We start from the raw sequence: 14,720 nt of genomic DNA on the forward strand, positions 1-14,720 counted from the left end.
ACAATTACACGGCGTGACTCACGGTTTAGTATGCTGTTGCTGCTGACTAATCTTAGAATAATTTTACAACAGCTCTCGGACTGTGGCCCCCACAAATAATAATATGGATACTTATTTAGAGGATACATAGATGTTAATGTATTTTGGTAGTATTATGTCTAGATGAACTCGTTTTGCTAGAAATTAAAATAGTGTGCACTTTTTTTATTCTCCAGAACATAGACTTTTACTTATTAAAGAATCGTTGGTAAAGACGTACTACATTTACAATTTAATACCAGTGAGTTATCTTAATATATTTTTATTATTTCTTAACTCTTACCTTATAAGACCCCAGATCGTCAACAATGCATACTAATGTCGCCTCTCTTCCTACAGGAACCGTTACGTTTGTTATCGGTTCGGCAAATTTGGGCATTTCTGAAACAACCGAAGCAATTATTATTACTATATTGTTACTATAATAAACATAATATTATCATTGTTCTAACGCATATTGCAATATTTAATTATTCCTGCTGTTTAACATATTGTTTACTATTAGGCGGATGACACACAGGGGAAATTTGTTTCGTGAAATTTATTTCATGAAACAATATATTTGTTTCGTTAGTTAAAAACGCGTGTATTTAAATGGCGGCTATAACAACCTGCTAAATATAACATATTTGTAGTAACACTAAATAACATGTACACAATTGTCCTCAGTAACTAAATACATTTATATTTGATTCCTATAAATATAATTTACTTTGCAAAGCACAGTTACAATTTATTTTAATTAACACGTATAGAACTCTCACCACCATCATAAGCATTTATGATCATGCTTTATTTTATAAAGTAAACAGTCTAATTTGTTTGAGAAATAAGTATGTGAATATAAATATTACAATCTGTACACATTTAGCTAAACTTTTTTACTTATTAAATTTTGCTAGTTTAACAATACTAAATCTATAGAATAAACTACACTTAAATTATAAGTTGAACCTATACAAACTATCATTAGTTAAACAATTACTGAAAGTCAATAATTTTAAAAATTATAATATGATTCAGTATTAATATCGATAATCTTTTTTTAGGTCCTATGTAATATTATAAATTGTTTTGTTAATATTTGTATTGTTTTGAACTCTATCCAGATATTTCTGACTTGAGAGTTAAGAATGTTTTTAAACAAAGAAGCATTTACTCTATTCTGAATTTTCTCGTGATTACTGTCCAACGTTTAAGTATTTAAAGTTGTCTACTTTTTAAAATTCCATAACTCCTACATTCCTTCATACGTATCATGAAATCCGTCTTGTCTTCACAAATATTACTATTTGCTAGGTAAAAATATAAAAACGAAGAATTATAACATGTTAATTATATATACAACAATATAAGTATGTAGGTATTTATGTACATGGCTAATGCGTGAAATGCGTTCCATGACGTCTATAAAGTAATTTTCCAAAACAACTTTTTGGTAATTATAGGTTTGATTCAAATATTCAGTAATATTCAACTCAAAATTTGTGTTTTTTTTTAAGTACTTATAATCTCGTTAAATATATTAGAGGACAATTGTAATTGTGTGGAAAGTCGAAATGCTGTGCTCGTTTCCAACAAATATATGCCACACTCAAACTACTTAGTAGTTTGTCGACGACGACCTTGGCTTTCGACTAAAGTATACTTTTATGAAACAACTATATTATGGATACAAGACCACTGTGTGTTAGTTGTAGTACTCTTAGAAGTTGAATTCGTTCGGCAAAAAAAATGTATAACAGCGGCGGTTGTGCAAAACTATAAAAAAAAAAAATTACTTTTATGAAGTGCCCGATAAAAATTAAATAATGGACGATCATTTCGCATAAGAAAGGTATATTCTGCTGTAATTACTATTATAAATAGTTCTTACTTATTATCCGGGTTTTGCGCATTCCATATGTACAAACGGTATCTACGTCACATATGGAGCTAGTGTTTGGTGCTAATATAATATATATATATATATATATTGTCATCATATTATCGTCCATAAATGTAAACGTTTTCTTTTATTGCGCCAACCGTTTCCTATGTAATGCGAGGCGCGACGTTATCCATTCGCCCAGATCGAACGGGCTCGATAGCCTTTTTATTTTTGTTTTAAAAACAACCCCACGCCCCGAACCGTCTATATATACATACAGTAATATATATTATTATTATTATCATCCTAGGATTACGCCGTTGTCGGCAGCTATTCAAGTCACTATCGAAGAAATTCTCGGTTTGCAATAACCGTTGACCTCTTTACACCCGAACTCAGTGATTTTTTTCCCAAATAGACATAAGTGTATATTATATGCTTATACAATCCAACTTTAAGAATTTATGAATAAGAATGCTTTACCAACGAAATTTGAAATATAAATCACTTTTTTTAATTTCCTTAAAATATGTTGTGTCCATACCGGCTACGCAGATAATAGCAACCCTTAGACAATGTATAAATAAATCATAACTAAAAGCTACTTGATACATGACGTACGACAAGTATATCAATAAACGAACAAAGGCGAGAAAGCACACACCGTAAGGGTCGGTTCTGTTAAATGACTAATATTTCCGGAAAATAGGTTATATACATTATATAAATACGTATATATTTATATATGAGTATGTAAACTCTGTTTCTCGGAAAAATCGTTGCTTAAAGTTATAAAATATGCATTACATCACTTTGGAGACACCAATTAGCGATGTTTCCCCTTTTAAAATATTAACACAATGCATTCTTGTTTCTGCTTTTTTTCCCCGTTTTGATGTTTTTGTGCACCTTGTACGACGGTAATTAAAATGACCCTGCAAATCTTTCGCGTAATGTACTTTTGGGGTAGCTACTTGCAATTTATTGCTTAAAATTGTTTCATGGGCAATAAAAAAAGTTGCGTGTAGTAATTTTATTATCAGTAAAATACGAATAATATAGTATTTTTGAGCATTTTTAAATGTTTGCACGTAGAATAATGTTATTGTATAAATATCAAACGTATTAAGAAAAAATGAAACAAAGAAATGTAAAATGTAATGTTATTATTTGTTTATTAGCCTTAAGAAAATGCAAAATAAAAATTAATTTACCCGAAAAAGGGATATATTTATTAAATGAATTCATTAACAGCACCACTTTTATTACAGTTTTAAAATATCAACATGACCGCATAAACCCGCGTTCGGTTTCCATGAATTTATACTACGTTGTAATCTAATGCTATCAGCTTTAATGCTAAACGATATTATGTTCTACGCCGCGAAGGAGTTAAAAAATACTTGTATTAAAAAATCGTACTTTCGTCCGATCATTTACTAAATTTGCCTTGAACAACAAACGAGTCGAAAAAGTAAAGGTAACGCTTATTTAAATAAATTTAGGATGGAAATAAAATTGAATTTTTTCGGCTAAAATTTAACTCAAAAGTTTTATTTTTAAATACTTGACGTCTAGATAATGTTTTTACTGGAAACAAATGTAGGTATGGTTTTTTTGTTCTGTATTAACGTTTGTTTTTTCATAACGACATGTAAACCAAAGCTCAGTGTATTTTTGAGTAAAGTTGTTCAACTCTCATTATACAAAATACGATATTATGTTAAAATACAATACATATTTTTATTATTATTATTATTATTATTATAGGTATATATTCTTAACGTTGTATTTACATTGTTTGTAACACATATATACAACTTGACCGAACCTCCAATTTTCTAATGACTTCCTCGGGTTTGCATTTCGGAATTTCCAATGGGTCTTGAAAATACTATTATGTATTTAAAGAGGGTGCGTGTATGTTAAGCGTGCGTGTAGCACAAAACCTTAAATAATAAGTGCATCGAAGAATTTATTTTATAGGATATATTTGTTTGGTAGGGTTGTAATTCAAAACTATTTTTCATTTAAAATAATTGATTTTTTTTGTTTTATAAAATCAGAAAACGAGCAAAAAGAAATTAGTTAAACAATTACTTTTAAAGATATATACTCCTGATTAGTAATTATAACTATAAAGTAATAAAGAATATATTAGAATAAAGTAACTCTAGTTCGAACTTTAATTTATTATATTGGGTAAATTTAAAACCAGCTTATAACTACAATTGAATGTGTTCTTGTTTATTTACAAATTTACAGTTATATGCAGTTTCTATTGTGTAATAAAATACAAATATTTTATTTCCTAATTAATTATCGAAGCTCGAGATAATTAAATATAAGGTATAATGTAAATATTTTGGAGCTGTTTTTTAAAAGTGAAATAACATATTCCTTGCTGGAATGATTTTAAAAAAAACTTAACTATCTTTATTGATAAAAGATTTTCGAGTAATTAACGAGCATGTTATAAACTATAATCTCAAACTACTTTAATAATAGTTTGTAAATACTTAGTTTAGGTATAGATGGACAAAAATGCTGGTTCTGTGCATTAACAAGTTGAAGTTTGAGCCACATCGTTATGCACTTTTGAAACTATTGACCTTAAGGTCAACGCGTCAATTTTAAGCATGACCATAAAATGTCGTACCCCCGATATTAGCCTTTCTTACCCATCTCTTATCAGCTGTTTTCCCCCACTTCTCCTCTATCTCTGTTATAAATCATCATTATCACAACCGTCGCGTGTCTTACCATGTGATTTTCTCTTATTTCCCCGATTTTCCCTAATCAATCACCATATTATTCTTATTAATATTATATCTCTTAAGAGGGCGTCCCACCGCCCATTTTTAAGGAGTAAAGTATAGGCAATTTTTTACAAAATCTTAATTTAAAGATTAAACTGTGACGTGTAATTATTAGTTTAATAACTAGGACTCTATTTTGGTAGTTAATTTATTTTTTGGACTATCACAGCATCCTTGAAAGCGATTTAAAAATGTTTTTTCATCTCTATATGTTTAAGCAGATTGAAAATAACTCGCTTAATTTAGGTTTTAGAGTAAAAGCACATATTATAAAATTAACAATATTCCAGAGAGCAAGACGGTGCGTTTTTTTTATTATTCCAAGTATAACGCTCAATGCATAGTTTAGAAATAACGACTATTTTAACATTTTTAAATAACTGTAACTTTTCAAAAAATTATTTTTTTTTTTAACGTACCCCTTGGAATATTGTTTTCTTTTAATTTTATAATGGGTGCTTTTACTCTAAAACCTAAATTAAGCGAGTTATTTTCAGTCTGCTTAAACATGTTTTTACCACTGAAAATCACCGGTGGACGCCCTCTTGAAAACAGCCGGTTTCATGTCGGTTTTTCGTGTCGCTTTCGTTTTTTACGTTAAAAATAAACTACAAAATGATAATTAAACCGAGAACCGATTTGCTATTAAAAAAATTCACATACTGCGCAAAATAGAACGACGGCGGCCCACACTGAACGTATAATATTATATAATGTATTGCACGCATTAAAAGAGGTAGCCGGCCATCAGGACGGGATTTTTGAAAAACCTCATAGTGGTTTTTGGACGATATTATAACGCGTAGGGCCAGGAAATATTATCGCCGTCCTGGACAGGCTATTGCTATACTCAACGACGTGGATATGTTAGCGTTATTAATAATTTTCGCCTTATAATTTCGTTTTGTTTTTCTACAACAGCAACACTATTATACTGCTGAGGAGTTATTGCGACTACTCAGAGTACACTTAGGTAGTGGCAGCGGCCATATATCAGCAACGGGAACCGCGTGATAGCCGCCAATATTATTATCGTGTGATCCGTCCACGGCGCCGGTAATCGGTGGATCAGGGGTGAGGCGTTTTGTGCGAGAGAAGGAAATAAGGTTCTTAATAATAATAATAAAAAATAAAAAATAACGCTCAGGATACCCCGCCGCGTACGGACGACGCTTTTTACAATGTAATAATAGTAATAATAGTGTAAAATATTATAATAATCCAGGATTTTCTAGTGGCTATTTAACATCGGCGGAAATCTCGTAAATAATAATATACACATAGGTAACCTATACATGTACACAGCGATACGCGATCACGTTGTAATAATATAGACCCTTGCTCGGACCTTTTATGCGGTTTTCATGCAAATACTTTGCAGAGAGCTTCGTAATGACGTTGTTATAGGATCATATATTATTTTATACATTTTTTTTTATTTGTTCAAACTGCCGCCTCACGCGTCCAACTGGCGATCCTCGTGCACATAATATTTATCCTATATAAACTTAAATATATCGCCTTAGATTAAATATACTTGTATCGTGAAGAAAATAACCATATAACTAGATATTTTGTGAATAATTGGACTGGTTGTAATTACTCCTAACTAAAGAAATATTTACTAAGTAAGTGAGAGTATTTTATTAAGTAATGGAGTGGCAAAATGTTAAAATTGTCTAGTACCTTTGATTATAACAATAAATCGAATATATAGAATTAAAGGTGTATTAGAAAAAAAAACAATTATTTAAAATAAAAATGAATTCAATTAATTATGTACATAGGAAAAATAACACAGCTCTACTAAATTTTTGGTGAGGTTTGTCCAAAGTGTAGTAATATCATATTTAATAATAGGTACTGTATTAATACATATTACACATTATATACTATTGTACAATTCTTAGTAGAAATTTACATAATTTATAGCTTTGCAAGTAATTACAACAATTTATTATGAAATCATATAAAACGTATAAATTAGATAGGAGCATGGCAAAAAATTATAGATCAATCATACAGAAGAATGGAATAAATGTGTTCATATTTTTCCGGCAATGTATTTGACTCCACAAACTTAATACTAAGTATTAAATGTTAACAATTGATATTAGTTTTACTTTTTTTTAATTTAATACAGGTTTAATAATAATTATAATATAATAGTTAGTTTATTTAGTCCATAAATATTACATAAAAAATATATAATATGTGATATTTTTATAATATTGTTCGATTTAAAATATCTCTAACGTTTAGGTTAGGCATCATACATCTAACCGTTCTAAGCCAATAGACAATAAAACAAAATTAAATATACATATATATAATAATATATATATGGTGAGGTTACAATAAAATCTGGAACGATTCGGTCCAAGCAGCAGCAACACATTACGTTTCATGGGATAATAGTGTCTATATTATATGGTTTTTTCCATACGCATCCTTTTTATACAGTCCCTGCACAACCCTTCACCGTCCGCCAAACGACAGTCAAAAGTGCTGGCGTTCGCTTACCGCCGATGTGCTCTGCGGCAGGTAGTAAAAGTACATGACTATATGATGGCAATAACGCCAGAGAGTAGGCTGAAGAGGGAAATCCGAGTAAAGCGAATAGTAATTGTAATAAAAAAAAAAAAATTAATTTTTACGCTGTTTAACCGGAAACGAGTGAAATGCGAACCGTGAAAAAAGTTAAACGGGAATGCAAAAAAAAACTGTTTTTTAATAATGATGATAATAATAATAAGGGAGGGACATACAGATATAGATTTTAAAATTCATTAGACGATTTTATTACCATCATCCTTGTTGGAAACGAATAAACCTAGTACGAATTGCTGACAGACACGGCCGGTGTTTGCGCAAATAATATATATATATATACCGGTAGCATTAATGAATTCGTTTGGAAAAGGACTTGCATGTACTCAAACGGTTGTGAAAACAAATCCATAACGTTCCTAGAAGAGTAATTGACGATGGGTTTTTTTGTATGAACACACAGTACAGAAACTATGTATAAAAATTACGAGATGGATCGGTACAAAGTAAACGGTGTTGTCGCACTCGAATTCAACGTACTTACGTGTCACTTGCAATTAGTCGAAGTCGACAGTATAATTTAATATTTATTATTTGTTCGTCTTTAATCTGCACTCTACAGTGTGCTGTGTGTTTGATGAATACTCACAACAAAATGATTACAGACAGTTGATCTTTAAAAATTTTGTTCATCCCACTGCTATAGTAAAGACGCTTACTTAATAATGAATACTAGTTCATGTTCTTGTAATAAGAGGGAATTTTTTTATAAATTCTCCTTTGACAAAAAAAAGAAAGTATACATAATGAGGAAGTGTAATTTTTCCTTTATTAATCGTTTAATAATAAACAGTAATATGAACTTTTTTTTTTTGTAGCTTAGGTCAAAAATGACCAATTAGCTTATTGGCCGTAACTAAAGTAAGAATAAGTAATAAAATACACTTTAATACTCTTATAAAAGTAACACAGCTATGACAAAAGTATACAATTTATACTTACTAAAAGTGGCCATTATTGTGTTACACATTCACATAGAAAACAAAAAAAAAATCAAATGTTACTTCTCGAAACTCAAAATTATAGTCGGTATGCTATTATGTTAGTCCTGCTTGCACTAAAATACTAGATTGATTTAAGTTCATTATACTGTATTTTACTTTTGTAAAAAATAAATGTCACAAAGCGGTGTTTAAAAAATGTAGCTTTTGATTACAAGCTGATTGTACGCTAAAATCGAAGTATTGATTATTGTTATTTACATTAAGAACAATATTATTATTGTCAAGTAATTTTGAATTAATTGAATTTGTTTCCTCCCTTAAATTAGTTATTCCTACTAGTAACTTGTATATATCAACGAAACAATAATATACACCTTGTAATATATTAGATCGTCTTGATAGAAACAAAAGAGTAATAAACAGGATTTTTGGGAATTTTTGAAAATTATATGCACCCGCTTTTTAATATTATTTTGCTTTTTTAAACATTTAGTTAGAATATACGGCTTTTTCTATTTAATAAACAGATATTTAACAAAAACCTGTACCTAATATTATATTTATAAACGTATATATATGTATAATGTATATAAATATACTATAGCTGTGTTACCCGGATTCTCCAGGCTGTTATTATACTAAATGCACTGACGTGAAAAAATCCGACCATGAAATAGTCTGTGAAAAGTTTTTCATAAAAAATGAACACTGGAAGAGTCCGAATTTGGGGTATTATTTTTCAAAAAATGCGTTGATATTATAAAGACACATTTAAGTACTTTTCTAATTTTTTTACAATGTTTAATCTCAAGAGGCTATTACACCAATAATTATTTAGATAAAATTATGGTCACGCCGATCGTTTTTATGGACTTTAAAGTAGTTGTAAAGTACGAACACCTGTTATAAAACTTAAAGAATGTAATAATTCTGTACGTTGATGGAATTTTGAAATTGTATTTATTAACAAAGCTGTTTAAAATTCAGGCTTTTATTCATTAAATATTCTTTCAATTTATCAGAAATCCTACAACAACCTTGAAAAAAAAGATTAAGAGTATCCACTAACCACACTTCAAGCAGATACATCAATATATGGATACGTCCTACAATCTAGTAGCTCTAATATCTTATCTCTAATTCACTATCTCTATCAATTCACCTCCATAATCCTCCTTCATAATCATCCACTATAATCCCTCCATAATCATTCCATAATCCTTATATATCCTTGTATATTATATACCGTGGTTACCATGGTTACAAACCAATTGTTTATTTTGGGTTATTAACGAAAAATAAACATAGTCAATATTTAAAGTACAAAATTTGTGTTTGAGAACACCTTAGGGGTGAAATTTTCAAAAAGTACTATGCCGGAAAGTTTCAAGGGAGTGTACTCAACAACTTTCCAAAGTTTCATGGCGATCGGGTGAATGGTGCAGTAATGCATAAAGAACAAACACACATACATTCATTTTTATATATATATATATATATATATATATATATATATAGATGGAGAGAGAAAGAGAGCACAGCAATTTGCATTTATGCAAAGCGTGCTTGTAAATAATGATTTTGCCAAATCTAATACTCGAGAAAACCACTGCTCTTAAATATTAAAATAATGATGAAACTGAAATTCTGTATGAATTTGCTTAAAAATTATCAAACTTGTAATTGTAGAAAAAAAGTCAGTTTTGATTAGATAACAGATTACACTGTGGTACTATCTTTCAATTCGCCTATTATGTGTATAATACACGCCATTTCCATAAAAAGTTGGAGTGGGACATAAAATACATACACGATTTTGTATATTAGTTTTATTTTTATTTTCAGCATTTATATAAAATAACCGGTTTGTAAGAAAAAATCCAGCGGATTCAATTTTGAAATATTTTAAAGCTAATTTTTACCTAGTAAACTTGTTAACTTGTGTTTTTATTGGACTGTTCTATTTCATTACATGGGAGTATTTTCCGTTAAGTTAGTATAGTTAAGAGGAAAATAAATTTTAATAAAAAATTATACACGCAATTAATGTCAAAAGTTTCTGTAAGTCTCAACTAACAGTGTACTTTCATTTTTTTCATCAATCTTCTATTACATTGCCTTCTTTTTACAACAACTTCTCATAGTACTCATACCTTTATTTCATTTTTCATTCATCCTTCAACATATTCAAACTATTATGCTTATTGTCTTATTTTTAGCTCCTAAGTCAAGTTGCAAAATTAAGTTTTATTTATGGCAAAAACTCCCAAAGTATCTCTCGCGTGTATACTTACCAACTTCCATTGATATCCACAACTCAATACTATTCCATTCGTCTATTTTAACATTCCGAATTGCACACAGTTTTTATAATCTAATTATTGAGCAACACCCAAATAAACATATTATATAGAAAAACCGTTGTACGTTGGTTAAAAGGAAAATCATCTGTATACGATATAGCTTTTAATAGGCACCCGCAATGACTGCAGAATTGAAATATGACACGGTCGACACCAGGAAAAGACCCCTCTTCTTTCGAAAATCTATTGACGTGTACGTTTGGACGGGCAAAGCGGAATAAGAGGAAAAATAATTGCAAGTGCTTTATCTGCCGCCACTCTCCCGCACATACACATTATACCGTGAGATGTGACCCTGACATTTTGCTTATTCGAAGCCCTGCTCTTAAAAGGGCAACCATTTCCCCCTAACAATTTTTAATTTCGGCAACTCTCTGGAGGAGAAAAATACTTGGGGTTAAGGCAACCTTTACGCAAAGCCTACCGGATTATTATGTACGTCCGTTATTGCCGTTGATTGATTGACTCGGCCTCCTATCCTATATGGGAGCTAACACACGACAACAACCACAACAAAAACAACGTGGAAACAGTGCCCCAGTCGGCACACGGCCGATTGGATTTCTCAGGGGTGTGGGGTGAGGTGGGATGGGCTCGACTATAGTGTATATACACATACTGTAACAGTAAAGTGCACACGGGCGCACAAATATACACTACGGACTATATACTGTGTGACTGTGATGGAAGAGAATGGTGGTCGTTAAGACGCTTGCGGTTCCCCTCAAATAATGCAGTACAGATATCTTTCTCGGGGGGTTGTCATTAGGATTTCGAACATATGATGACGGAGACGAGGGGAGTTAGATAGGTGTATATTGTAGTCATGAAAGACAACGGTGCCGCCGCCGGGCAGCCGTGGCATCCAAAACGATGTACATATACACTTGGCGGCGGTGACGCGAGCAGAGAAAACACAAGGGGAAAACACATTTAAACGGAATAGGGATTCGACAGAAGGGAAACGATTTTGAAGTCCTATTAATGGGAGAAATAACGATTTGGGGTTGGGTTTTTTTTATACGAAGGTATGTTGTTTTCTCTTTTGCAAGCTAAACAAAATATATATTACCGACTAGTATGTGCTGTTATCAGTAAACGGACAAAAACAATTTTCATTAAAAAATAATTAAAGTATACACGTTTAACTATGTTTCCAACATTAAATTGTAATTCAAAAAATTATTAAAATATGTTCCTTATGCAGGCACATCGCACATATGCATACATGAATACATCTCACATTAACTTTTAAATCGAAAACAAATTTTTGAAAATGTTGACTGGATGATGTCCAGTTTTGAATAACTAGTTTAAAATTTAAGTCGAAAGGAGAAGTGCGTACAGATCAAATTATACTTTAGAGGAAATTAGTGCCTTACGTTAAATTGATTACTTGGTTTAGGTATTTTCTGTCGAACATTTGAGTATTCTCTGAAAATATTAATCTGCATCTACTGTAAATAAAAAAAACCCTAATCAAGAATTTCGAGGTAAAAAGTACTAACTGTAGGTTATTACTTTAATTTGTAATAAAAAAAAACTAGGTTTAGATTTTTTACGTTATGTAATACAAATGATACTATCAAGATTGAATAGTATAGTAAATAAATAATATAGGGTTGTGAAACAGGTACATGTGTTTTTATTTGATCTAGTTATCATTTTATAGATCGTTTTATTTATTATTTAAACAAAAATCCCACTCTATAAAATAAATATCGTGACAAATACACAGTTTTTTAATAGATTCCATATATATATATATATGGAATATATATATATACTCGTATGTAAATAGATGTTTTTTTAAGTCAATGTTATAATTTATTTTACCTGTAAATACGTAAACTAGTCTTAAATTCATACTTACATCAAATTAAATTGATATAAGTTAAATGATTATAATTTGAGGGGAAACCCGGCATAGTGAGGCGTAGCGTAATGGAGTGAGAGAATGATTTAGGATTTATTATTATTGAATGTGATAAAATCACTTTCTGCTTAGAATCTGTACATAGTAGAAATACAAATATCAATAAAAAAATTTGTTATAACAGTAATGTACTTAACATTTTAGTTTTATTGGATACAATTTGAGTATCACAATATAAAGAAAATATTTTGTTGACTGTTGATTTAGTCATAAACAATAACCTAGAAATATACCATTATCAAAATGTAATTACTCCCATTTTTTCGGGTTTTTCTTAAAAAAAAAAAAATTGTTTGTCTACATGTATTTATGAGAAAATTATAGGTTAAAGCCCCTCTATAGATTATCCTTTAGTCTAATTTTTAGAACTTAAGCCCTAAAACTATGATCAAAAAGAGGAATAAATTAAACATTTTCACCCTTTTCAGGAGAAAGTGTTTATCGTATTTTCTTGGTATGCCAACGTTTATCGATTGTACTATATCTAAAGAATATTTTATAGTTATAACTCGACTTTTTTTTTAAAAGCTATAGAGCGCTGTCATTTTAAGTTGAAAAATATGTACATATTTAGGGTGTTTTTTCAATTTTAAAGGAAATGGCGTTAACTTTTTTAATTGTTGGTCGCTTCCTGATTTATAGTCTTGCTATATGAAAAAATCGGTTCAGCGGTTTGGAAGACACCGTGTGTTCAGACATAAAAATACAATTTCATCGTAGTAAAAACAATACCTCCTCAGCTCCGCATCGAAGCTGAAACATTCGAGTACTCTAAAATTATTAAGTACTACCTATTAAAATTAGTAAAATATATCTTTTTTATTGGTTTGAAAATATAATAAAGATGGGTGATTCAGAATTTGATACAAACCCTTAAAATAATTATGTAGGCATAATATCATAATAACGGTCGACATCACTTTGACGTTTCCGGCAACATAAGTATAAGAGGATTATCAGATGAAAGAGTCGAGTGGTAAGGGATCAAAATGTAAACACTGCAAACGTGGAATCGGACATTTTAATGAAAAACTCGTAATCGCTCTAATAATCTGTGTGCGTAACCATCCCTTATAACAATATAATATTGGTGAAGATACTAAATATTAACAACTATGAAGTGGGGTGGATTTGAATGTATCTTATTAATATTATATTAAAATATGTACACTAAAATGTATTTGTTTTATATAAAACCATTTTTTTGTACAAATATAGAAATAAAAATTGTATATCTAACCCGTGGTTACACATTTTAACCCACCCCACTTCATAGTTGTTAATATTTAGTATTATATCAGATAAAATAATTAAATAAATCAACAATAGGTGGATACATTTAATAAAAACAAAATTTTAGGTTTGAGTACATTATTTTGTACTTAAGGTTAATGGAGTTGCAAGTAAAAACATTATGTGAAAATAAAACAAATTATATCACGTCTATGACATTTGCATCTTTGTTTATCACATGAACAGTAAAAATCCGCTGATAATACAACACAATATTTCAAACAGTGTGAATAATAATATGTGCATTCTCGATATTTTTAGCACAGTGAAAATAATTCTATCAGCATTATTCAATTATACCCCGCGGTTAAATCAACCCCATCTACCCCTATATATAACAACTACTGTTACCGATGAATTCTATCTGCATCCCTTTGGTCTATTTGATATGATCCAAATGCCGCAAGCGATAATTAACAAGTCCATAGAAATCATCGTGTCCAACCTATTGTTTTGAAAATTGCTCCAAACAGCTTAACTACCGCGGACCAGAAGTACTGCTCGAGGCGTGTTAATAACTTAATTTTGTGAACTATACAAAGTATACCCAATCATTAAACAAAAATTATCATATAACTCTTACGGAGTGTAATGTCTTACACTTGCAATGTTAAAACACTTAGTAGTCAACGACCCACTTAAATTATAGTTTTTTTTTTGTTTAGCAAAAAATACATATTCATCAAAATAACAATGAAAATATATGAATAATGTTATAATTTATAGTTAATAGTTATTAATAATTTAGAAAATAACGTTAGTATCAGTGAACTTTAACATAAAGAATATTTTATAAGTATTTTATAATTCAGGTATAAAAACACTGAAAGTATTATAACATAACAT

The 14,720-nt window shown here is 30.0% G+C and overlaps 1 protein-coding gene across 3 annotated transcripts in view; it reads right to left on the minus strand.

The window, feature by feature from the left end:
* The window catches only part of LOC126845810 (neurotrimin-like), a 98,196-nt gene that overhangs the window by 58,029 nt on the left and 25,447 nt on the right, over window positions 1-14,720 (minus strand). For all 3 annotated transcript variants that reach the window (XM_050584729.1, XM_050584728.1, XM_050584727.1), the window contains exon 2: window positions 323-420. In XM_050584729.1, coding sequence (XP_050440686.1) covers window positions 323-420 — 98 coding nt within the window. The remainder of the gene's footprint in view (window positions 1-322; window positions 421-14,720) is intronic.

Source organism: Adelges cooleyi, unplaced genomic scaffold, assembly GCF_023614345.1.
Source record: "Adelges cooleyi isolate 19-005CV unplaced genomic scaffold, UGA_ACOO_1.1 ACOO_flye_CR_arks_rails_tigmint_CR_PRNA_8, whole genome shotgun sequence".
NCBI classification, from domain to species: Eukaryota; Metazoa; Arthropoda; class Insecta; order Hemiptera; family Adelgidae; genus Adelges; species Adelges cooleyi.